At 35.6% G+C, this 25,993-nt stretch overlaps 1 protein-coding gene across 2 annotated transcripts in view; it reads right to left on the bottom strand.

Annotated features, from left to right (window-relative positions):
- Positions 1 to 23,222, bottom strand: part of LOC111148132 (poly(A) polymerase gamma) — a 30,315-nt gene extending 7,093 nt beyond the window's left edge. For both annotated transcript variants that reach the window (XM_022504553.1, XM_022504554.1), the window contains exons 1-15: positions 22,981 to 23,222; positions 19,990 to 20,151; positions 18,076 to 18,142; positions 14,305 to 14,386; positions 13,961 to 14,070; positions 12,661 to 12,714; positions 10,770 to 10,881; positions 8,523 to 8,612; positions 6,188 to 6,326; positions 5,284 to 5,356; positions 4,396 to 4,516; positions 3,997 to 4,081; positions 3,558 to 3,611; positions 1,503 to 1,622; positions 965 to 1,074 (exon numbers count right to left, since the gene is read on the bottom strand). In XM_022504553.1, the coding sequence (XP_022360261.1) occupies positions 965 to 1,074; positions 1,503 to 1,622; positions 3,558 to 3,611; positions 3,997 to 4,081; positions 4,396 to 4,516; positions 5,284 to 5,356; positions 6,188 to 6,326; positions 8,523 to 8,612; positions 10,770 to 10,881; positions 12,661 to 12,714; positions 13,961 to 14,070; positions 14,305 to 14,386; positions 18,076 to 18,142; positions 19,990 to 20,151; positions 22,981 to 22,997 (1,396 nt within the window). In that variant the 5' untranslated portion in view covers positions 22,998 to 23,222. The remainder of the gene's footprint in view (positions 1 to 964; positions 1,075 to 1,502; positions 1,623 to 3,557; positions 3,612 to 3,996; positions 4,082 to 4,395; positions 4,517 to 5,283; positions 5,357 to 6,187; positions 6,327 to 8,522; positions 8,613 to 10,769; positions 10,882 to 12,660; positions 12,715 to 13,960; positions 14,071 to 14,304; positions 14,387 to 18,075; positions 18,143 to 19,989; positions 20,152 to 22,980) is intronic.
- Positions 23,223 to 25,993: the final 2,771 nt, after the last annotated feature.

Genomic DNA, 25,993 nt, shown 5'->3' with positions numbered 1-25,993 from the left:
CATTCTATAAATCTATAATAAACAGAGCTTCCCAACCTCCTGCTTTTGGAAAAGTGAGCCCAAATTAGAATGGAAAATTTATGTTTGCATTCCAGATTGCGTATAAAAGCATCACCAGGAGTGCTTGTTCAACTTGAAGATTCTCTGGCTCCACTCCCAGAGTGGGGGACACAGTAGAGCTGATGTGATGTACAGGAATCTGCATTTTCATGATAAATGTGAAAGCTTTTAGAAGAATTTAGAAAACTCATATGAGCCAAGCCAAAAATATTAATAGTATGAATGTACACTATTCCAGATTAAGACAACTCCAAATTTATAACAGATACATTAAGATATTCCAGAAAGGTGTCATTAGGGAGCTACACGCGAAAGACACTCTTTCACTGATTCTGAAACATAATCAGCAAGCTGTACAACCATTAGTACATGTAATAAATACAAAAATCATCTTTATGATTGTGCTTCTATGTGTGCAGAATGAAAATAAAAATCACCTATATGGGGTTTTTTTTGTTGTTTGTTTTTAAATAGATAATACCATCATTTGGTACAAAACTCAAACAGTTCAGGGCACTGAGTGAAGTCTCCTCGCCCTATCCCCTAGACATACCTGGCCCCTTGACCTAAAGCAACCAGTTCTGCCAGCTTCTCTTTTAAAAACTATATATCCTTCCAGAGATATTCTATGTATTTATAAGCAAACATGCTCACACATATTTTTTTTTTTTTTTTTACTTATTTATAGAAATGGTAGTGCACCATACAGACTGTTTGGCAACATTCCCCCCACTTAATATCTTAGAGATAGTTTCACCATGCCTTTACTTTTTTAAATAGCAGCACAGGTTTTCATAATAGGGATGTACCATATTCACTTAACCAATGAAAAACAGAGCTAGCCAGGTCCATGGCAGATACAGCCGAGGTTGAGAACCACAGCTCCATGATGACAAAGTCTTACCTGTATCAGTAAATGACTGTATATCATAGGTCAAGTCTATGTTGACACTTTCTGCATTTTCTACTCTCCGAAAAATTATTCCAAGGAACCACATTGATATGTAATTGTTGCTATAAAATAAAAATTTTAAATTTGCATTAATTTTTTTTACAGTTTTGCAGATGTCATTTGGTAATTCAAACTTGGCACCATAAATACAAATTGTAATGGTTTGGCTAAATTCTTAAAACTGACCACAACAGCACCGATCAGTTATCCTGTGTTGTTATAAAGAGGATTAAACGGCTTTGTAAACTACATACTAAAATTCTACTTAAAGATGCTCCAAATTTTACGATGGAGTTTCTGCTGGGGTCTGTGGGCTATCAACACAGCATCTACTAGTTTTAATGCATGACCACTCATGGTCAAATAACGTATCATCCTCCCCCATCAATGCTTGTTAAATGACGATCTCACAACTGATCTTAAACAATGCATATTTTGTTAACATTATCTAAGAAATACAGTACTAAACAATAATTAATAATTAACTTACTCTTTATGATGTTCCTTATTTCCTGGGAATGACTGGGGATTTACATGGGCAAGAGTAATAAATTCATTTCGTTCCAAGTTTCCAACAAGCACACGAATTTTAGATTCCACTAATCCAACCCTGAAATAGAACAGTGAACAAAATTTTTCCTTTTAAATTTGGAAACTACATCTAAGTAACCCAAAAAGCATATTAGCTATGATGCTTTACATGTTCATTAAAAAAATTTAGTCCAATATATTATGGACTGTTTAAAATACCATTTAAGTAAATTACAAGTTACTTGGTCAATTTCTGTGTTTCCCCCTTCCACTTTTAAAAGAACTGCTCTATTCAGTGAATTCCCGATCTAAACTATCCTGCCTGTTAAGACCATAAAATAGTCATGATTGGAGCATGAACAAAAACTGTTGGTTAATCTGGCTCTAAATACTTTTTCACTTTCAAATTTTATGTCTATATGCTAAAACTAAGATATGTTTAAATAACATGGGGGGAAAAAAGCTCTAATAACTAGCACCTAATTCATGATACATGTGCACATATTTTCATAAAATTGGTACTAGATATTACACTTATAAAAGTTTCAGTAAAATCAGATCAGATACTACTAAAACATAGAAAGTTTCATCAGGTTTCTGCAACTTTGTTTCCTAAGTGGACTACTGTCAGTTATATTAATTTACAATGATTTCATTAATTAGAAAGAATAACTACAAGGACATTTTTACATTATTCAAACACTTGAAAAAGCCTATACATTGTAACTGTGTGTGCTTCAACAGCACATATATGGGATGTTGGGTTACTGCTCAGTGTTATCTAAATGAGAGGTTGGCAAACTTTCTAACAAGGGGCAGATAGTAAATATTTTAGGCTTTGTGGGCCAATTTCTGTTGCAACTATTCAACTCTGCCATATAGCAGGAAAGAGGCCAGACAATATACATATGAGTGAGCATGGCTCTATTTCAAGAAAACTTTAAAATTTTAAAAGTTCATTTATTTTTTATTTAGTGGTCTCTATACCTAACATGGGGCTCAAACTCACAACCCCAAAATCAAGAGTCACATGCTCATTCGACTGAGCCCTCTCAGGCGCCCCCTCAATAAAACTTTATTTTAAAAACATGTGGCAAACTAGATTTGGCCCAGACCATAGTTTCCCAATTTCCAATACAGACAAATGAAATATCCTTTTTTTTTTTTTTTTTAAGATTTTATTTATTTATTGAGAGTGAGAGCGCTGTATTCAAGTGGGGGAGAAGCAGAGGGAGAGAGATAAGCAGACTCCACACTGAGCATGGAGCCCAACCAGGGGCTTGATCCCATGACTCTGAGATCATGACCAGAGCCAAAACCAAGAATCAGAAGCTTAACCAACTAAGCCACCCAGGCACCCCTACAAATGAAATATTCCATTTTGGTGACAGGATTCTTTTCAGTGTCTCTTTAATTGCCAATAAAATAAGCACTAAACTTTGGAATCAAAAATAAAACAGTATCATGTTTCCCTTCCCAGAGGTCACACCTGAGGAAAGCAAAACCATTTCTGGTGGCCTAAAAGCTTCTGCCTGATGGAGTTAGGGATGTCAGTACACTGGAGGCAGAGGGAATGAATTTGGATTCACTAGAAATAATGCACTGCTGCTTGACCAAAAATGCTTCCCTTATCTGCTGACAGAAGTTTTCATGCCACTAATCTCCTAAATTAAAAGAATATAAAAAATGTATTTTCCTTCTAGTTTCGATGGGGAAATGTGATGGCAAGGATGGAAAAGTCAGTAAGAGGTAACAGATTCATTCGAAGTGCCTCACAATTTTGCTTAAATCTGACTGAGAAGTGGCAAAAGGCAAAGACTATACACATACCGTTATTTTATGTTACTTCTAAGTCTGAAACATTGATTTGACAGCATTTCTTAAACACTGATGCTGCACAGTCATGTAAACAATATGATTTAATAAGTTTAAGGATAAATGTTTTGTAAATGGTAAAACATCATAAAAATGTTATCACTACAAAGTAAGTACACAACTTGAATATCAGTCTTACCACTCTAGATGGTTTTCTTCTGTTGATGCACTGGCAGTCAATACTATATAATGTCTATGAAGAATTTTTAGCCATAATTGGAGGGGAAAAAAAGCCAGAAACATAGTTAGGGTCTGCTCTTCCATCATCACTTGTTCTTTCTTCCTCCCACTGAACAAAAGAACTAATGTACGCACACAGCTTATGAAAATTAGAACATGCTCTGATTTTCAAAAAATTAATTCTAGACCCTACAATTAAAAACGATTCACTAAAACAAACACCACTAATACTGGGTTAGATACTATTAGAATACACAAACTCAACATTTATGATTTCTGCTAACCTATTCTCTACCTCATTTGAAATATATGTGACCAAGTCACCCACCACATATTAACTTTGTAAGTTTAACATTCTTCTTTAAACACACACACACAAAATACAAAATTTCAAATACCTATACTTTTGAAAAAAATTTGGTGGCTCAAGTAGTTTGGACCAGTCTGATTTCCCTTGAAGGATTTCATCTGTGACTGCAAGACCTAAATTAAAAACAAGAGAGAGACTGATTTGGAAACGGGCTATTTTATTACCAGCTTCTGTATCACTCTATCCCAAAACCTCGAACTCTACCAGACTCTAAAGGGAAAAAAATATATATATATTTCTCAGAACACAAAAATCAATTTCAAACAGATTGGGCTGGCTCCATTTTGGACTTACTATATTTTGGAAAACCATTACTGGAAAAATAAATACATATTTGAAAGAATTTTTAGAAATAACAGGCATAACTGCACTTTAGAATAAAACTGTTGTAAATCAAAAACTTATGGGAAAGGGCCAACAGGTTTACCTTGTTTAAATTCTTCTACCATTACTGTTCGAGTTGAGGTGGACACATTATACGTAGAATTCTGCTGTGGGTAGGCAGGGGTGATTATGGGCATGAGATGATACCTATCTGATGGATTTACCTGTGAAATTAGAAGCAGAATAATTGATCTATTCTCCTATTTCAGTTGTCCTCACTTCATTTCCCCAAAAGTCTGAAGAATATGAAATATAAATTTAATACTACATTTCCCCAATTCTAAGAAGTACATTTTCCCTCCCCAACTACATTTATTTCTGAAGTCAGGTATGTCTGATATTCAAAGGCACCTCTGTAAAAGTGTATTTTTCCTCTGAAAAGCTGTTAAACTGATGGTGTATCTTATAAATAATGGTCTTTCAGAACCAAGAAAATACAGTATCATAGTTGCAAAAAGCATTATTAATCCAATGATTCTTAATCTTCTTTCTGCACCCACTCAATGGGCAACTCCCTATAAGTAACTCAGAGGAATGAGCACTCACTCTAAAAGCAAATGAAAATGCAAGGTGAGAGGTATGCTAGTTTAGAACCACGAGTCTGCTTTAAATTGCAGGGCAAAGTAAATCTTTTATATACTTCAGCACTTTATTAGTTATAACTAATTACTTATAAGAGTTTTTAACAATGGATTATGACATTTTGGTTGATACACCCACTCATCTACTTTTATATGGGTGATTTTTAATGACATAACATTTGGATCAGAATTTGAGATACAAATCACCTGCACCAAAAAACACAGCAGACAGAAAGAACTATAGCTATACAGAAGGAAGATGAGCAGGAATAAGAAGAATTATTTTTAGATTGCAATTTAGAGAATCATCCTTTACCTAGAAGGTTCAGTTTCAGTAATAAGTCACATACCCGAGGATCCCAAACAGGCAAATTTAAATTGCTTTCTTCTGGTTGCTTCAGCAGCACAGGATTTGGCCATTCCCTAACATAAATAAGACAAATTAATTCACACAGGATCTCACTTCAGGAACTCTATGAAATGTTAAAATCATCAGAATCGCTCTTAACTTCCATAGAGCAAACGGTGTGGATGGGTATTTGGTATTGAAAAAAAACAAACGGGCAAGGGAAGCAAGTATACAAAGTGGTTATATTTTAAATGTGTCTTCTGAAAGGGCAAATACTGTTTAGCTCATTAAGCTGTAATTAATTTGAATCTGAATTTTCCAGGGGCACCTCGGTGCCTCAGTCAATTAAGTGTCTGACTCTTGATTTTGGCTCAGGTCAGGTCATGATCTCAGGGTCATGAAATTGAGCCCATCAGGCTCTGCGCTGGGCATGGACACTGCTTAAGATTCCTTCTCTCCCTCTGCCCACTCCCCACTCTAAAATAGATAAATTAAAAAAAAAAAAATCTGAGTTTTCCCCTTCCTTCTATTTGCTCACATGGATTTAACTCTGATAACTTAATAGCAACAAGGACGAACTTTACTGAAAATACTAATAAATCCACATAGTAGCTATGATTATCACTTCCGTTTTACATATAAGACATTAATCTATATGTAGCTAGTCATCAGAGGCAAATAATTGCGACCACTCTCAAGCTAAAAGCCTACATTTACAGACCTCTCCCAACCCCAGGAGAAAGCGCCATGTGGTGTCTTATCATTGTCTCAAATTTGATGTCTTTAAACTTTTAACTTAAAAGGAATGGAAGACAAGAGAAAAAGTCTATGCATCTCTCTTAAATTGCTGAACAAATTTATGTAAAGGTAGAAACTAGTAATAAAGTATGCATATGAATACTTACCACTTAGAAAAAACTAAAAAGAACTTATGAACTAAAGTAGAAGCTGCTGCATTTGGGTATAATTGACAAGTTCTTGCAACTAGCATTGCCCAGGAGACACCACCAAGGAATCCCAGCATGTTGGAATAAATACCACGTCCTAGAAAATTAATATATTTGTTAATTATTGTTAGGATCTACCATCCATGACATTCAACTATAAGGAATGGGATAACTTAGTTCCTACAACTGTTCTTAGTTATCCTTTCCCCTCTGGAAATAACATTATACAATCAATAAGCAGACCTTTTATTAGTAAACTATAAGCTGCATCTTGTCCCCCTACTTCTCCAAAACAGACACCTCAGTTCCCTGCCTCAGTTCTGACTGCCGAACCAGGCTCTACTGATATAACACTGGAATTTCCCCCTTTTCAATAGCTATGGTTGAGAAAGAAATGAAAGGAAGGAGGAAAGATATCTAGAGGGTTTATAAGTAGAAAGAATAAACATTTCATTAGTAATCATATTCATGGGCATTTTAAAATCAAGTGTAAAGCTGGACTACAGTATTTTGCAGAATTTCAATCTCTCTCCATAAAGTACAATATACCATTGATATTAGTCATTTCTCTTAAATTGTTTCTTAGAGCAATCTATAAAAAAGTATTACCATATTTCATCAAACCTATTGGGTACTCAATTACATAATACAGCATTATTTTATGTCCCACTAGTCAAGAAAGAAAGATACAAAATGTCAATTTCAGATATGTTAAAGTATGTAAAATATGCATCTAAGAATTGACAAGACATGGTATTTAATCTAATCTGTAAGGGAAGAAAAATTGTGATATTCCTTTCTTGCAAATTACTTTATCCTGACTATGTAAGGTTAACTGAGCCCAAGGACAGATCCTACTTGCTTAAAGGTCTTTTTAGATATGTACTTCCAATATGGTAGCCACAAATCACATGTAGCATTTTTTTGGTTAATAGCTTTATGGAGTTATCATTCATATAGCATAGGTTTCATCAATGTAAAATGTTAAAAATTAATGGCTTTTAGTATATTCACAGAGTTGTGTACCCACCACCATAATCAATTCTGGAACACTTTCATCACCCCAAAGAGAAACCGTTAACAGTCACTCCTCTCAATCCTCCCAGACTGAGGCAAGGACTATTCTTCTATTTTTATAGATTTGCCTATTATGGACATTTCACATAAATGGGATTTAACTCAGTCCTTTTTATTGCCAAGTAATATTCCAACATTCCATATTATGGATATATCATCTTTTGTTTATCTATTCATCAGTTTATAAACATAAGGTTGTCTCTTTTTGAATTATGAGAATGCTAAAAATAATCTGTGCATAAATTTTTTTTAAAGATTTGAGAGTGTGTGTGTGTGTGAGAGTGGGGGTGGGGCACAGGCAGAGGGAAAGAAGCAGACTCCCCTGAGCATGGAGCCCAAAGCAGGGCTTGATTCTAAGACCTAGAGATCATGACCTGGGCCAAAATCAAGAGTCAGACGCTTGACTTAACAAAACTAAGCCACCCATAAGCCCTATGTGTGCACAAATTTTTGTGTGGACATACGCTTTTTCTTCTCTAAGATGCTGTTTAATTTTAAATTGTAAATTTAATTTTAAAATTCAGTTCCTTGGTTGCACATTTCAAGTGCTCAATAGCTACATGATTACTTTTGGATAGCATAGATATGAAGTATTTCCATCATCACAAAAAGTTTTATTAGAGAGTGTGGTTTTAGACTAGGTAAAACCTGGTGCCAGAAGTATAGCACTACTTAAATGTAGTTACAAATAATAGAAAATGTGCTATGCCAGCTCAGGATTGCGTCTTTTATGAACCATATCTTATGTGTATATATAAATTAGTTCCAGGCTTTATTAGAAAAATGTCGTAACATAAATAAAAAAGTTGAAACTATCACTGTAGGTTCTTCATTTAATAAATTTACGGCATACCTACTACAAACTACATGCTGCTGGTAATGGGAAGACAAAAATGAGTAAGATGGTCCTGCCCACAGAGGACTTGAAGAATAGTGAGGGTTTCACTCTTCCAGTTCTAACTCCTTCTGACTGCCTGGCTAAAACTGGAGATGAAAAGTCAGGAGGTTTTAGTTTTCAACCAAGGAACAGGAGGGTAAAGTCACCCCTCAGAGCACCATAACCACTGTACGTGAAAAACAGGATTCTCCAAAATCTACTGGACCTCAATTCCCAACAGTATAAAAAGACTCAGGAGTTTCCATATGTGCTTCTATCATTAGCAACTGAAAACTGTAATTTCATAATGCAAACTTAAAAAAGATGTGGGATACTTACGTTTTGCCCATAATTTGACTGCTCTCAGGGTGAGTCTAAAAGTTTCTTTATTTGGCACTAAATGCAAAATTTCATCAGTAACTCTACATCCTGAAAAAGATAAAGCATTCATTTATCATTATGCAACAAAATCTAGTTAATTCAGACACACTTCTAATTTCCAGATTCTCAAATGCTAAAACTACCAAAGATAATAAAATGTGGGCTTATTTTCTCTATGTATTTGAAATTTAGCACATATATGAGAAATTACTTTATTTTCAAAGAATTAAAAAGTACATGGCTAATGTAATTCAATATTAAAATAAGAGATGGATCTGAATAAGTTTAGCTTTTTTCACGACTTGTCTTTACTGCTAATCAAATGTCCCCAACTTATAAAACAAAACAATAAAGCAATAACAATTGCTTTAACATACACCTTATTTCACAAACACTGTGATTTACTGTTGTACTCTGAAAGTACAATAAAAATGCAGTGATAAAAGATGCTATGAGCCAGTGTTTTGTTCTCAGAGAGAAGTCTTGGACCCTTGGGAATGCTAGGTTAACCTATTTTTTTTTTTTTTAAGTTTGTCACACCTATTTTTATAATAACAATAAAGCTTTGCCTCTTTACTGTGTTAACATTTGCACTAGTGGTGCAAAAGCAGTGGTAGCTAAACTTACTGGTACCAAAGCTTTAGCAACAAACTGTACTAGTAAATAATTATTTTCACCACCACACATTTTAAGTTAGAAAACAGGAAAGGAACCCATCCAATGTTTGAGCAAGTTAAAGAAAGCTGAACTACCTGTTTTTTTTCAAGGAACACCCGTTTTACTTAGAAGAATCCTAAAAAATGAACAAAGTGAGCCCCTCACTTCAAGGAAAACAAATGACAAAACTTGTTACCAATAATAAAATTTGAGCTTTCAAGTAAAAATTAGAATTTTGGACAACTAGTATCTGCTACTGTGAGACTGACAGCTTTCCAATATTTAAAGACTTTTCTGATGAGACTGGGTGATATTAATGAATGTGATTTTCCTGGATATTTTATAATGAAATGTGTGTTAACATTTTGAAGATCCAAATAACCTTGTGAACCAGTAATTTCCTAATGACCAAGGCATGACAGTACAAAATCATGTATGGGTAAAAGATCTATTCAAAGAACAAGAGACCAATAGATTTTAATGTAAGAGTATAAAAAGTTAATTGATGTGGTTTTAGAGTCGTATTCAAATTAACCTTTAAAAAAACACTTTTACTCACCAATAAAAAGGAACAAACTTCTGATATATGCTACAAACATGGACAGACCTCACAAACACTATGTTAAGTGAAAGAAGCCAGACACAAAATACCACATATTGCATGATCCCATTTACATGAAATGTCCAGAAAAGGCAAATCTATAGACACAAAGTAGAACAGTGGTTGCCTAGGACTTGGGGTTGGAAAGGAGAATGTCTGTAAATGTGTAAGAGGGATCTTTTGAAGATAACAAAAATGTTCTAAAATTGCATTAGAGCGTACAACTCTGGGAATATGGTAAAGACTACAGAATTGTACTAAAAAGAACAAATTTTATGACATGTAATTATACCTCAATAAAGCTGTTGAAAAGAAAAAGGATACTGTCACTGGTCAAATTTTGCTGTATTATCAAAGAATATCCACAATTTTCTGAAAAGGCTATTAAAATTCTCCTCCCTTTTCCAATTATGTATCTTTAAGAGGTCAGATTCTACCTGTGCTTCAATCAAAACATTACAAGAAATTAATTGACTGAAAAGACAGATATGGAAATCTAGCTATCTTCCATTAAGTCAAAGAGTTTTGCAAATATGCCAAAAAAAAAAAAAAAGCCAGTTTCACACAAAAATATACTTATATTCACTTAGAATGGGTTATTTTGAAATAAATGCTTTAAAATTTTATTTTTATTTCTAATATGGTATATATTGACAGATATAACCCACATAAATGGAAGATCTTTGGGGTCTCTCAATAAACTTTTTAGAGTGCAAAGGCATCCTGAGACCATTTAGTCTGCGCACCATCACTATAAACATAAACATTTCAAATAAATGTATGTCTTTTAAAATGCCTAAATGTGCTCAGATTATCTATATAAAGAAAATCACATCATTTTTAACTGAGTTAATCCAATCCCTTAAAAAGTCCATTAATAGTTCTGCAAAAAAGATCTGTCTAATTGTTTTCAAGCAGATATCTGAGATTTCTTTTTAGAAGCTTACCATTTAGGCTGCGAATACACCTTATATCAAGGCTTCTCAGTCGAGAGTCGTCTCTTAGATCTAAATTATCTGATATGGTTTGAATTGCCAGTCTTGCAAAGACTAGATCAATCTTTGGAAAGATGCAAAAAAAGAGAAAAATATTACTTTTTCTCCTTCTAGTCCATTCTCCCCCCCACCCACCCAACCTCAAAAGTATAAAGTTCTAATTATTAGTTTGGGAAGTTCTACCAAAACTTCAAAAAGATTATGTAGGCAATCTCACATGGGAAAATCACTGCAAAGTTGTGTGAGGGTAATTAAAGTCACAAATTAAGGGAAAGCATTTTAATTTTAGCATATATGCCAAGCATTAAAAAGAACATCAAAATCTTATGAATGAATTTCTAGATAAAGATGGCAGATCCAACACACATTTACATTCACTCCCTCTTGAAACCCCACTAAAACACCAGTAAAATTTTTTTTTTTAATTTAATTTTGTTTTCTAAAGGCATAACCCACTAGGATGAAGGGAATAAAAGGAGACAACAGCAAAAACTATGGAAGAAGATGGATAAGTGGTAACAGACTTAGCAGATTTAAGAAAGCAGAGATAAAAAAATATTGTATCCAGGAAAGGATAGGTAGCTATAAATACATACATAAATAGAAAGGAACATTTAGAAAAATAAAAAAGTTATTCTTAGAAATTAAAAATATGACAGCAGAAATGGAAAATAGGAAGCTTGGAAGATGAGAAAACCCCCCAAAGCAGAAATATAGAGATGTGGCTGTCCAATATACAGAAAAAAGAGAAAACAAAGGCAGGAAATCCAATAGAATTCAATACAATTTCCATGACTGAAAGGACAGGAATTTCCAAAGTGGAAGAGGACTACTGAGTGCCTAGCATATTTGGTTGAAAAGACACATACCAAAGTACGTTACCATGAATTTTACAACTATGAAGCCCAGGAATAAAAAGATCATATTAAGTGTCCAAAGAGACGAAACAGGTCACAAAGGATGAGAAATCAATATGGCATCACACTTTTCCACACAGCATGAAAGGTAGAAGACAAGGAAGGCTTTCAAAATTCTGAGATACCTAGAACTCTATACTCAGCCAAACTATTATTTTGGTGTAAGAACAAAATGAAGACATTTTACTTAAACACACAGAATCTCAAAAATATGTGCTCTTTCACAGGAAGCTAGTGGATGAATGACACTAAAATGACAGTAAGTCAAAAAAGAAGAGAACTCTAGACAAAGGCAAAAAGAAATCCCAGGAATCCCAGGATGATAGTAAAGAAAGATCCAGGATGCCAGTAAAGAAAGATCCAGGATGCCAGCTGTTTCTCCTTCATGGAGAACAACTGGTGTGGAATCCAACATGTGAGAAGACTCACATTTTTTTTTTAAGATGAAAATGATGGAACACCTGAGAAATCTATTTAGAGGAGATTCAGACAGCTAGCAGAGACTGACTTTTAATTAGTGTTAAGTATAAAAACCAAACAAAAGGCAAAACAATTAACTCCCAAGAAACAAAATGCCACAAAGAATGATAATCTAGTATACTTTGCGCTCAGTTTCAAACATTATTTATAAGATAATAATGTAAACAGTGAATATTGATCCAATCAAAATTATAACACAATTATTTTAGATTATAGGAACAAGAAGGGTGTCTATAAAAATCATGGGGTAGGGATGGAAGTGGTTCATTTTCCATAGTGAGAAGTCAATAGATACAGGAGAAAAAAAGGTAAGGAACTATTTAAAAACAATTTGATTCCTTAAAATATGTGTCTTTGTTGGTCTGATTTAAAAAAACAAAACAAAACTGAAAAAAACCTTATGTATTAATTCAGTTGCAAAGTCAGAAAAAATATTAAACACTTACTTCAATTCCATCAAATTCAAATTTTATAACAGGTACAAAGGCATCTTCTACAGCCTACAAAAGAGGACAACAATTAAAACACATAAAGAATCCTCTAAAGGTGTAATCCTTTCTCTATCCTTCCTAACTGCCAATGATGTGAATACCTTTGCTAAAAAGTGAAAATGTTCTTGGTATCACATTCCAAGTAAGTAAGTGCTTTTACTCTGTGACTGTGTTATTTCAGATACAGAAAATGTCATGACAGTAATTATCTAATTTATTTATCCTCCTAAAGATACTCATCAGAAACTGGCAGACAGAACTGCTATCATTTGGGTACTCACTATTTGTTGAGATTAAATTGAAAACCGATTATTTACAAAAAACACTAGTGTTGGAAATTAAAATTAATCAGAGCTCATGATTAATCTATTAAAAAATACAATGTAATTTAGAATCAGTAGAAATGTCCTCTTTCTGAGCTTTCTTAATCCCCTAACCTAACAAATTCTTAACCTCCTTCTCCATTCCCAAATGCCCAAATAATGCAGATCCTTTCAACTTACCCTAGCACTTTAGACTGCATTAAAGCTATGTTTGTTTAGTTCCCCTAATCCCTCCCTCCCATAAACTATGTCTTGTTCACTACTGTATTTGTGGGACTAAGGATAGTATCTGACAAATCACTGGTGTTGAAATTTCATTTACTAAATGAATGGCTAGATATGCACACAGAGTGACTAACTGAATCTTACACATACTAACAGCTATCATTTGATATGCATCAACCACTTATCAAATATTAGTCAATGTTGGGGCACCTGGGTGGCTCAGTGGGTTAAGCCTCTGCCTTCGACTCAGGTCATGATCTCAGGGTCCTGGGATCGAGTCCCACATCGGGCTCTCCGCTCAGCGGAGAACCTGCTTCCTCCTCTATCTCTCTCTCTGCCTGCCTCTCTGCCTACTTGTGATCTCTCTCTGTGAAATAAATGAATAAAATCTTAAAAAAAAAAAAATTAGTCAATGTTAATGTCAATTATCTCACTGATCCTCAGAAAAACCTTTAAAAAAGTTTTCTCTATATCTCCATCTTACAGCTTTGAGGAAACTAGGCTCAAAGAACACAGGTAACTTACAATCTAAGAGCTAATATGTCATAGATTCTAGATTCAAACCCAGGTCTGTATTAACTATAAAGTCCATGTTCTTAACCCTCTGTTATTTTAAAAAGATATAGCAACTTCTTAAGTATTTCAACAATCATAAGCCCAAGTTTTTGTTAACGAGTTCAAAATATTAAATACCAGAGGATACTTACTCTTAAGTTTCTAATGCCATCTTGATGTTTCAGTTTTTCAAAAAAAGACTGAAAAAAATCAGATCTCTCCACATGTCTTGGAGCTACACAAAGTGCATCAATGTCAGCTCCTGCAAATCAAAGTATTTCTAATTAAGACTATATTAAGTATGCATTATATTTTTGTTAAAACATATAAAAACATTATGTTCAGAAGAAAATATGTAAGATGAATACAGGAAAATGTTAACAATGATTAGCTCTGAGTAGTGAGATAATGGGTTTTTCTTCTGTACTTCTAATTACGAATAACAAGTAAGAGTTTGTTACTGAAAGTTTTTATCAGAACACAGAAAAGCAGTTACCTTTGGTGTGTACTCCAAGCCTATAGGAGCCAAACGTGAAAATTTTACCACCAACAGTAGCCACAACAGAAGGTGGGAGATTCTAAAATTAAATTAAATTAAATTAAACAAATGGCATTTGATTATTGATATTATTTAGCATAAAAATTGCCTAAATACTACCAATATATAATATATTTGTCAACTTTGGGAAATTGAGATTTCTGAAAGTACTTCAGAGCTCTTTGGGCTGCAGCTTGAAGTAATGAGAGTATTCCCAGAGGGAAGACAAAACAAATTCATACCTACTATACATGCATACCTCTCTCATAAGAAAACCATTTTTTATCACTTGATCCTACTTGTCCCCTTCCAATTGCCTGTCTTTGACTCCATCCTTCTGAAGTCACCAAGGAACTCTTAACTACCAAACTAATGCACTTTCAGTTCTCTATAGTATCATACACTTAACTCATTCCACTTCCCCATTAGTTTCTGGGAAAAATACGCTTAATTTCTTGATTGAATTTATGCAACCTTTCTGCAAGAAAGTGGTCATCTTGAAAAGACCTCCTTATATGAGGTAATTTAACATCTTTAATGAAATTTTTTGGACTGTACCAGAACTATAAGGCTACTCTTCACCTTTCTCTGGAGCCAATTCTAACTTCCCGTCAGGTACTTTCTACTCATACATCCTGATCCACTTCAATATCCTGCTTAAAACAAAATATTCTTCCTATGATAAACCAGATATCCCTTCTGATTTCTCTCTTTCTGTTCCTCATTTTCCTTAATACCTGTACCTATAGTCATTATTCTTCTTGGCTTACCAATTCTTAGCTTATATCCCTACATGTCACCTCCTTTTTATTCAACTACTGTGCCCTTAATTCTAGGCTTTAACAGAATCTTAAGCTACCTTCTTGACCTCATTTATTTTCTCCTATTCCATTTTTCAGAAAATTCACTTGTTGTTCTTACTCTATTATATAACTCTTCTGCTCAAACATTGCTAATGAATTCTTCTCTGACTACTGAGGTAAGGATCCTTGGATCCTGAGAATCTCCACAATGTACTCTTACGGGATCTTTGTTGCCTTGTCTCCTGATACTCCCTTTTGAATGTCCAACTGCCGACATGTTACATAATCCAGTATCCTTTCCACCGCACTTGCCATTCTCCCCACCTCAAATGCTTGCCCATCTTCTCTGGGTATCTCAACACCATCTGTTTTTTCAAAGTTCAAGTTCTACCTTTTTCATGAAGCCTTCTCTGATGACCCACCCCTTCTTTAAGAAGCTCTTTTCCTTCTGTGCTCCTTCACTATTATCTTTAAATTTTTATTTAAAATTTAAAATTTTATTTATTTAAAATTTATTTAAAATTTTATTTAAAATTTATTACTGACCTTTTCCCCCTGAATACATGTTCCATCCTCTCAACTACATTTAAACTCATTGAAAATAAGAACTGTATCTACTATCTCTCTTATTTTTTTATAATTCCCAGTGCAAGCTTCAAAGAATAATATCCCTTAATTAACTTAATAAAACTATCTATGTAACAGGATATTATATTTGTTACTTCCTCTGTTGAATGGATATTAATGTTTATGACTACCATACATGATTTCAGAACTAGAAAGAAGTCAGTAAATTTATTAATATGAATCAAAAGGATAGAGAAGATAGGACCTTTTGGTTTACCTTCCTACTTTCTATCTTAGTTTACTTTCCTACTTTGAAAAGCAAGATTCTTGCATAATTAATGAGAAAGTGGTACACCAATCAAAGTAAAATATTTTTACCACAAACCAGTATTTAACTAAAATGATCTGTTTGAGTTCTAGATGGCTTATAGCTTAAATATCCCAATTGTACGTGGAACAGTCAAATGATCTTTGCTCTAACTCAAACCCTTCTGATATTTTCTGAACTAAAATATGCACAAATCAAAGGAATAGTTGATACAGAAAATGAAAAAAAAAAATCACTTTATCCACAGTGGAAGATGTAAAAAACAATTTTAAAAAATTTTTAATGAGATATTTTATTCACTTTGCTTAAAAAGAAAATCCAAATTATGGGGAAGTCTTAAATTTTTATGCCTAGAAACTAAATGTAAACCAGCAATTGCTTTCTGCAGATTAAAGTATTAATATGAGTAAAATGGGAGAAAAAGCAATTTAATAAAAACAAAAAACAAACAAAAAAACCGCCTTTTGACCTTGAAAAAGAATATTACCAGATTTTTCTGTTAAGTGTGAAAAAATCCTGAATAAAATTAGTTAGGTACATCTCTCAACAAATTAATATAGTCTCTTTTGTGAAAGATAATACTTCATTTATTTCAAATGCATTCTAGAATAGGGATGGAAGCAAAGACCGTGCTACAACCACAATAGTTGACATAAAGACCACACAAAGTCATAAAGCTTATGATTTTAAAATAATTCTAGCAATTTGAGTATTTGGTTTGCACACCTATAGTATTTATGGGCTGATCAGAGAGGGACAACAGATTTCTTTAACATTTATTTAATGCCTGAGCTCTGTCCTGAGATTATGTAGGTGACCAAGACAGGTTTTTTTCTTATGGAGCTGATTACCTAGTAGCAGAAAAACAAACATGAATTTTTTTTTGTTTCTCATGACTAGCATTTCACCTGCTCAGAATTCAACTTATCTGAAAATCTCAACTACTGATAACCCTGCTGAGAGTTCAGAAATGAGTCAGAGAGCTGTTTGGCAGCAAAAGTAAACAACATAAAGACCATTTATTTAAACCTGATGACTGCAGACTTAGCAGAGTCCCTCATGACCTTATTCTGTTGAAAAGAACCAATTTTAAACATGTGCCATAGGCACAGAAAGAAATACTATAATTTGCAAAAGAAAGAATTCTAACAGGTGTTTATCTAATTTCTAAATCCAGGCAGATTAAGGAGCAGAGAGTTTACAGAGAGACACATTGACTGCTGTGATATATTAACTTTCAGCTAACTGTTAAGGGAAAAAGATGGGAAAACTATAAAAATTATAAAAAGCAAACAAAACTTAAAATACAACAGTTTGGGTCACTCAGTGAAGGGGCAAATGGTATCACCCAGTTGCATACACCCTACTTTGATTAAGTACAGCCACTAAAATAATATTCAGTGATGATTCCCAAACATATGAAAATTCAATTACATCCAAAATACTCTTAAGAAAGCAAGAAATATGTAACCTGTTTTAGAAGAAAAATACGCTACTGGAGGGAAAAAAGGTCACATAATTATAAATTAGGATTTGCAAACTCCTATATCTCAGGGGTCAGGTAGGTATGCAAATGGAGGGTACACATAAGAAAACCAGAAACTGACTGATAAATGACAGGTGCTATGTCAGAGAGAGCAAGATGGTGGGGCCACAAGGGACTGGAGGGCAGAAGCCCAATTCCATTCAAGCCTATTCCTGCCTTGCACAAGGCAGGCCCAGTGTTGCCAGATCTGGTATTTCACAAGATGTCTGAAACCTGGCTTTTAAAGTAAAATCCCTTGATATTTAAATTTTGGTACACCACATGTAATTCAAGCAGGAAATCTATGTAGGATTGTAGCTAGACACTGGGGTAAATTCTCATTTATTTATCTCATTATCATTATTTAGAGACTCAATTGTCTAGACCAATTCTTTACCAAGTATACCAAAAAGTCTATTTCAGATTATTCTCAACTCCTGCATTTTATTACTAGGACTAATGATCAGGACATAATGAAACTGAATCCAATGAGTTTAGAGTCTTACCTTACTCTCACTGACATCAGAAATCCATTCTTTTACTAAATTGTTCAATTTACCAAGAACAACAAGCCTATAATAAAAAAATAACGTGCTTTAGATCAAAACTAAGAAAACCCAAAAACAATATTTAAAAAAGTAATTAAACTGTAGGCAGAATCTTTATGTTGGCGCCAGAGTAAAAGCACATTATAAATAGGCTAATGCTGTCACATCTGTCAATACCGGCACATCTCTTTGATGCTGTTAGGTCCCCAAGAGTTCCAAAGTATTGACGATTGTGATAGTATGTGGGTTTTTGAGCTACCCTGAAAATTCAAGAAGCTTAATAAAAAATCAAAATTACCTTCAGTAAGTCTGCGGAGGCCAACTGAATTGTCAACTTTCTTGCCCTTACTATGGAATAAAATAAACTCAATGTGGTGATAGAGGTTAGCATTCTCCCATCTACAGTCAGAGATCTTTGGATAATTAAAACAGGTAAATTTAGTATTGGCTAATTTTTAAAAAAAGATTTTATTTGTTTATTTAAGAGAGAGAAAGAGCAAGAATAGAGGGAGGGGTAGAAGGAGAGGGAGAAGCAGACTCCCTGCTGAGCAGGGAGCCTGATGTAGGACTGGATCCCAGGACCCTGGGATCATGACCTGAGCCAAAGGCAGACGCTTAATGGACTAAGCCACCCAGGCTTCAAATATTGACTAATTTTTAAGAAATAATATTACTTGGGTGCCTGGGTGGCTCAGTGGTCCTGGGATCGAGCCTTGCATCGGGCCTCTCTGCTCAGCAGGGAGCCTGCTTCCCCCGCTCTCTCTCTGCTTGCCTCTCTGCCTACTTGTGATCTATCAAATGAATAAATAAAATCTTAAAAAGAAAAATATTACTTAAAAACAGCAGTTTGATATTAAACCAAACTTTCAACCAATAGTATATCTAAATCCACATTAAAAAAAAGAAGAGAGAAGAAAAGTAGAGTTTAGACATCTCAAGGATAACATATGAAAAATGGAATTCCTGAGATGTCCAAACTTGCTTCTCCCTCAGCCTTCTCCGGGTAATGGAACTCTATCCTTTGAGGTGCTAAGACCCAAAACCTAGGCATCATCCTTAACCTCTGTCTCTCACATATATTCCTGTCATTAAACAACCTTACCTTACCTTTAAAATATATCCAGAATTCTACTTCTTATCACCTCCACTAATATCCCCCTTAGTTTAACCCTCCATCTTTCCTTCTTGGGTTCTTATCATAGCCTCCTAACCAGTCTCCTGACTTGTGCCCTTGATCCCTCTTCAGGCTATTCTCAATTTAGCAGCCAGAGTGACTGCATTAAAACATGAGTAAATCATGTTAATATTCTGCTCAAAAACCTAATGGCTTCTGATTTCACTCAGACTAAAAGCCAAAACTTTTACAGCAACTTACAAGGTCCTAAGTGACCTAGCTCTCCCTCCAAGCAACTTCCCACCTCAAGTTCTTTGAGCCTACATTCACCCGTTTACTTACTTTGCTCTGGATACCCAGGTTACTTTACTATTTAATTCTTTACATATAGCAGGTACACTCCCGCCTCTAATCTTCTGCTAGAGTGCTCTTCCCTCAGATATCTATATAGTTCCCTCTCTCACTTTGAAACTTTCCCCTACATGTCAATAAGGCCTTCCAGAAAACCTCCACTTCCAGCTTCATTTTTCTCAGCAGCGTATGTCATCTGTAACATTCTGTTTATTTTATTTATCTGGCTTATTGTCAGTCTTTTCCCCTAACCTCCACCTAAAATATAAGCTCTAAGTGGGCCAAAATTTCTCTTCATTTTGTCATTTTTTGCATCCCTAGGCAGGGGCATGGGAGGTACTTTACATTTGCAGAATTAATGATTAAATAACGTACTATAAAATATTTTGCATTTTTAAATGACATACCTGTGGTTCAATTCTTCCTCATCTTCAAACACTCCAAATGGTTTCATAGCATCAATTAATTTCTGTGTGTAAATATGATCAATTTCTTTAGGACATGCCAAACTAATTGGAGAAGTGATTCCATAATGCTTTTGTTGACGCTGGCTGTCCAGCATGGTGTTTCTGTTCAAGAAAAATGAAACAGCAGAAAAAAATTTAAAGTATCATATCATACTGATATAGTTAATCTCTCAATACACTCACTAATTTAGCTACCTTAAAAGTTTACTTAGTATTAACAGTTGCAGCAGGCGCTTTTTTTTTTTTTTAAGGGGAAAAAAGGGTATTTTGTGTTTATTTTGATGAAGGGCTATTCATACTGCCTCCAGCTTTCATGGTTAGGATGTCTTTTCAAGCCAAAAGCAGCATGTGTTGGCATCAGGACAACTGTGCCAGCACCACTTAGCTCAAATGCAAAAAGCCTGAATGGGAGCTGGGCCAGGGCCACCTCCACTACACCCTGTGGACTTAAGTCAAGTACCATCTATATTCAATCTTTGAAAAGCAGTCAGCCACTTGAAAGAAAGCTCTGAGTAAGAACAATGTTCTTTCCCCCTCAGGAAAGAAACAAAAACATCCCATTAGAAGGTCCTTGTAAAATATCCTGGCTTTTAAAAAGAAATCACGACTCTATTTGTCCTTGAGAAACTTATATTAACATCCTTTGCTCAAATCAGAATTTATAGTCCTAACATTTTGTGACTCTAGTTAATTGTCCTCTTCTGAGATTGGTACTCAGACCATTTTCACACGAAATAACTACGAAATTCTTTACACTTTTATCGGCACAATACAAGCCAACCTCCAAAAGATTCTAGCTATCAGAAAATTATAGTCTTGAATAAAGTACAATTGATTTCAGTAATTTCAAAATAAATTTGGGACCAACATGGGTTGGTGAAACTTTTTATTTTGCTAAGAAAGTAAAGTAAAAATAAACATACGCAATAACCAACTAAACCTACCACCTATCTTCACCATTCGATGTTGAGGACCATTAACAACGGTAAGAATGTAATCTCAAAATATAAAAGAAGTCTTTTAAATGAATAAATTAGCTCTGTAAACAGTAACACACAAAAATACAGTAGTGATTGTTTTTTAATTTTTAACTGGTCAAAAATCTTATTGCTACAAAGTTCTTAGGCATGCTCTTTAGCTAAAGATTTCATTAGGTAAGGAGGGAGAATCAAATGGAAGATAAAATAACCTATATATCCTCTGAAAGGATTCAAAGAAACAAAAGGGAAACACCAATACCAGTGACTTCAATTTCTTTCTGGTATTAATCTTCCTGTGGAACAAACAAAATTTCAATTAGCTATTGCAAGTAACTTTTTAAAGATTTAGCTTTTTGCCTCTAAGAGAGCTATTTTAGTATTGTCTGTGTGTGTTTAAATATGTATGGTAAATGGATGGGACAGACTGATTATAAGTGCCATTTTACAGGTAAGCACCCAAGATCCAAGAGATAGGAAGAGCCAAAATCTGAACTCCAAAACCCAAGATCTTTCTACCACTCCATTCTCCCTTCAACAAATACGTCTGTTCTGCTACTATGATCTTGGGTCCCCCTTTCTTATCTATGTGATGAAAAAATTGGCTATCAAGCTTCCTACCCTACCAGTACTAGATAGCACATAAATTCCAAATCTATAGTTCTGAACCTCCCATATCTGGAGGGGAATAGGAGGGAAAGCCAACCAAAAGAATCCCACATTCCCTTCAACTCATCGATTTCACTTGTAAGTAAACACCCTAGAGAAATTCTAGTACAAGTGTACAAGGAAACATTTACAAGATTGTTCACTGCCACACTGTAACAGTAAACACTCAGAAACAACCTCAAACAGTCATTAACAGAAAAGGGACTAAGCGAAGGTGTATCCCTACAATGGAATACAATACTGTCGTTAAGATGAATTAATGAGAGTTGAAAATATTAACACGGACAAAGTTCAAAGATATTATGTTGCACTATAGAAGTTGCAAAATGACAAGTATGATACCAGCTATAAAAAGCTTAAAAACAAGTAAAACAATGCCATTATTATGGACACTTACATATGTTGTAATAGCATTTTTAAAAAAGCAGTAATAAACATCAAGTTCAAGACTGTGTGGAACTCTGGGAAGAGAGGTAAATGGAATAGCAGGAGGTAAGAGAATCCTTAAGACGTATCTGTAATGCTTGATTTCTTTTAAATAAAGATATGTATGTACACACACACCCCACACACATAAAGAATTCTATGCTTTGGGAGAGATGAATGGTGGCTACACAAATGATGCTTATGTTATTCTCTGCATTTTTCTGTTTAAATTAAATTATTTCCTAATAAACCAAAATATTAGGAGCTACAACAAAATCCTGCCAAACACGGAAACCGTTTCTGACTTATCAAAGTGTGAGCAGGAGGTATAGACCGGTAGATATACGATGGGTCGGTGGGGGAAGCTTGGGAGGGCGAAAAGATCCTAGCTTTTTATTAAAAAGAAACGCATGAGCTGGGATAGGTCATTCACTCCTGAAGACCAGGAGACAGCCGGTCGGGAGGGAGGAGGGGGAGGTAGGGGGATGGTATTTGCGCCAATGCAGACAGGAGCAGAGACGGGCTCAGACAGTGCTGGGGGCAGGAGAGTGACCGACAATTTCTCCCCACGGACACCCGCGTCTCTCCAGCCGCTCCCCTGTCTGGGGGCGTCATCCGAGGTGGGACAGGAGAAGGCAGATGGGGACTCCAGGAGTCCCCGAGTCTGTGCAGAGGTGGCCAGGTGAGCTGCCGGGTGTAGGGGAGGTGCCCTTGCCGACCGGCCAGAAGCGGGGAAGGAGACCACTCGGGCGAGCTCCGGGCAGGGCGCGAGGGGAGGGAACGGACACCGGGTCCCGGGCCGACCACCCCAACCCACCCCTCTCCGCTTCGCCCCCAACCGCCGTCCCCCACCACTTACGCAGACATCTCTTTCATCGCTTCCTGCGTCTCCCACACCGGCGAGTATCTTTCTCTCTGGAGCCAAGTTCTTGCTCTTCCCTTCTCCTCTTGTCGACTTTCCCCCGGTCGCTTGTAGCTCGCTTGCTCGCTCACTTTCTCACTTACTACGGCCGAGGCATCCAACCGAGTAGTGAAAACACCACAAAACCGGCTCTATTTATGACAATACAGCGCGGCCGACGCCAATATGGCGCCGCTTCCCAGCCTGCCCCTCGCCCACTGCGGCCCCGCCCCTGGAGGCCTGGACCCGCCCTCGACCCCGCCCCCTCCTCCTTTGGGTCCCGGGAGGCTTCGGTGGCCCCGCCCACAGGGGGCGCGAGCTCTGGCTGCAAACGCCGGTAGAAAGGGAGCGTTTCGTCCCCTCCTTTGTCCGTGGGACTGTCAATCCAAGCAAACCGCTTGGAATGTGATTAGGAACATATTTTCCTTGTTTCACTAATGAAAGACTATGTTTTTAAAAAGATCACAACCTTGCCTAGCAAATACTAGTTTAACTCTTCCGTTATCTTTCACCTTTAATTAGTCATAATCATACGTAATCAATCAACTCGTGGAGATTTTGTCGTGATAGGGTCACACCAAGGAACGTGTGACTTTACAATCATCCCAGGGAAAACCAAGCTTGTAAATGGGAGGCTAATCTGTTCACTTCATCTCTACCTCCTCCTGATTTATGACATTCAGGCAGTTGAGGTGGGGGTTGAAAGGACAATCGCTAGCAGTTTACGATAGGAGGATTAATCCAAGAAATAATTTAATATACTAAATCATTACAAAGAAAAGGATGTCAAGAAGCTGCTTTTTTCTCGGAATGTGACTAAGAGCCATAGAGGCGATTACTTATAAAATTATTCATTCATTCATTCAAAAATATTTATTGAAAACCAAGCGTTATTAGGCACCAGTGGTTTAATGGTGTCTAAAACCAGATGTAATCTTTAACCTTATGAAGTTTGGAATTTAGTGAGGAAACAATCAAATATAAATGATATTCTTCTGTTGTAGAACTAAAAATACCTACTGTGTGTCCGGCACTAGGGATACTTAATTCCTGCCCTTCACAGTTCACAGTCTAGTGGAGGAGGACAAACATACACAGAGATCATTGAAATACAGTTGGGGCCAAGAGATTTGGGGAAGCTTAAAGAGGGCCACCTATTGGAAGCTGAATCTGAAGACTTGATTAGACTCAGGCTAAACACTGCATCACACCAAGAGTCACGTTATGAACCTCTGGTAATCTCATCATTGGTGATAGATTGACCACAGGGTTTATGTGCTGATAGTCATCTTGGAACTACATAGTAATCCGTGGGGTGATAACTTTGACACTAGGTGAATATCCAGATGTCCATCCACCATTCACCTAATGGTTTCATCATCTGTTGATAATATTGCCTTAATTATTTCCTTAGGGGTTGCAAATTGTGAGTTTCCAATTCTGTCTACATTTATAGGGGGCATTTTTCTGGAAAGAAGAGCTTTTCCTCATCGACTAGGACTATAAGGTTATTCTGCAATATGATTCCTAATGCAAAGGAAAAATAGTCCTTTCCCTTCCAGAGTTAAGAACTTGGTATAATGGCCACCTCCAAAGAAGTCCTTATTTGTTTGCTTGCTTATTTTATTCCTTTTTTGTTGTTGTTGTTTAATGGCCACCTTCAAAGAAGTTCTTATTTATTTGCTTCTTTATTTTATTCCTTTTTCTAATATGTTAGCATGTTTCAATCAATTACAGTCATGGTTTTTTTGATGCTAAAATTGGCCCAACTTTGCTCTTTGGGTTCCTCTGTCAAGCTGGTTCCTTGGCTAGTATTTAAAAAAATTTTTTGTTTAAATCAGTATGATAGGTTGGAAAGTGGTATTTCTTTGTGGTTTCACATATCCCTGATCAGTAGTATATCACTAGCCATTTATATTTCTTACTCAGGGAATTCAAATGTTTTGTCCATTTCCCTTGTAGCATAACTGTCTTTACACCAATAATCCAGACTCACCCCTACAAATGAAATATTCTCGTGACTTATTGCTGGTCTCTTTCAGCTGCAACCTCCCTTTGCTTGAGTTTTTCCTTCTGATCATCTCTTGCTCTAGAATGAGCTTAAAATAGCTTATTCAGAAAAGAGGTGCATTTTCCTAGTTCTGGTATATTTGAAAACATGTCCTTCAAAGCTTGGTAAATGGTGCTTTATTGGTACCTGGTGAGTCTTAAACACTTGTAAAATTCTTATTTTTGAAGTTTAAAAATTCTGTTCAGATAGGCCTTTGTATGATTGTCTTTTCCCTAAAATGTGTCTCGAACATAATAAACATCAAATTTTTTGAGTACTTTTAAAAAGATCAGATTAAGTCCTTTTTTTTTTTTTTACTTTAAAAATTGCTTCTGTTCCATCCATCAGTCAGCTCTTTTGTTTGTTTGTTCAGGTAAACAGAATTGCAACTTGGGAGAATGTTAACATGTTCATGCAAGTAATTCAGGGGAAAAATCTTTAAAAATTATTATTTTAGCTTTTTTTTTTTTTTTTTTTTTTTTTTATTAAATTTTTTTTAAGATTTTTTTTTTATTTATTTATTTTGACAGAGATCACAAGTAGGCAGAGAGTCAGGCAGAGAGAGAGAGGAGGAGGAAGCAGGCTCCCTGCAGAGTAGAAAGCCCGATGTGGGGCTCGATCCCAGGACCCTGGGATCATGACCTGAGCCGAAGGCAGAGGCTTAACCCACTGAGCCACCCAGGCGCCCCAAAAATTATTATTTTAGCTTTTTAAACATCTATTGGGCTGCCTGTAGAACAAGTAGGGCATATCTGTCTTCCTCACCAGCTCTTCCTCAGAACTTGTGTTTAATAAAGATTTGTTGAGGGAATTGATTTCCAGTATTATTTTCCCTTATGTCTTTATTCATCTCATCATCTCTTCATCTTTTTGTCCCAATTGGTAGACAATCTCCACTTTGCCTTCTGCCTCTAAGTTAAT

Source organism: Enhydra lutris, unplaced genomic scaffold (genome assembly GCF_002288905.1).
Source record: "Enhydra lutris kenyoni isolate GAN:26980312 unplaced genomic scaffold, ASM228890v2 scaffoldscaffold18, whole genome shotgun sequence".
Classification (NCBI taxonomy): domain Eukaryota; kingdom Metazoa; phylum Chordata; class Mammalia; order Carnivora; family Mustelidae; genus Enhydra; species Enhydra lutris.
The sequence above is the reverse complement of the archived record's forward strand: the minus strand, read 5'-3'. Positions and strand labels throughout refer to the sequence as shown.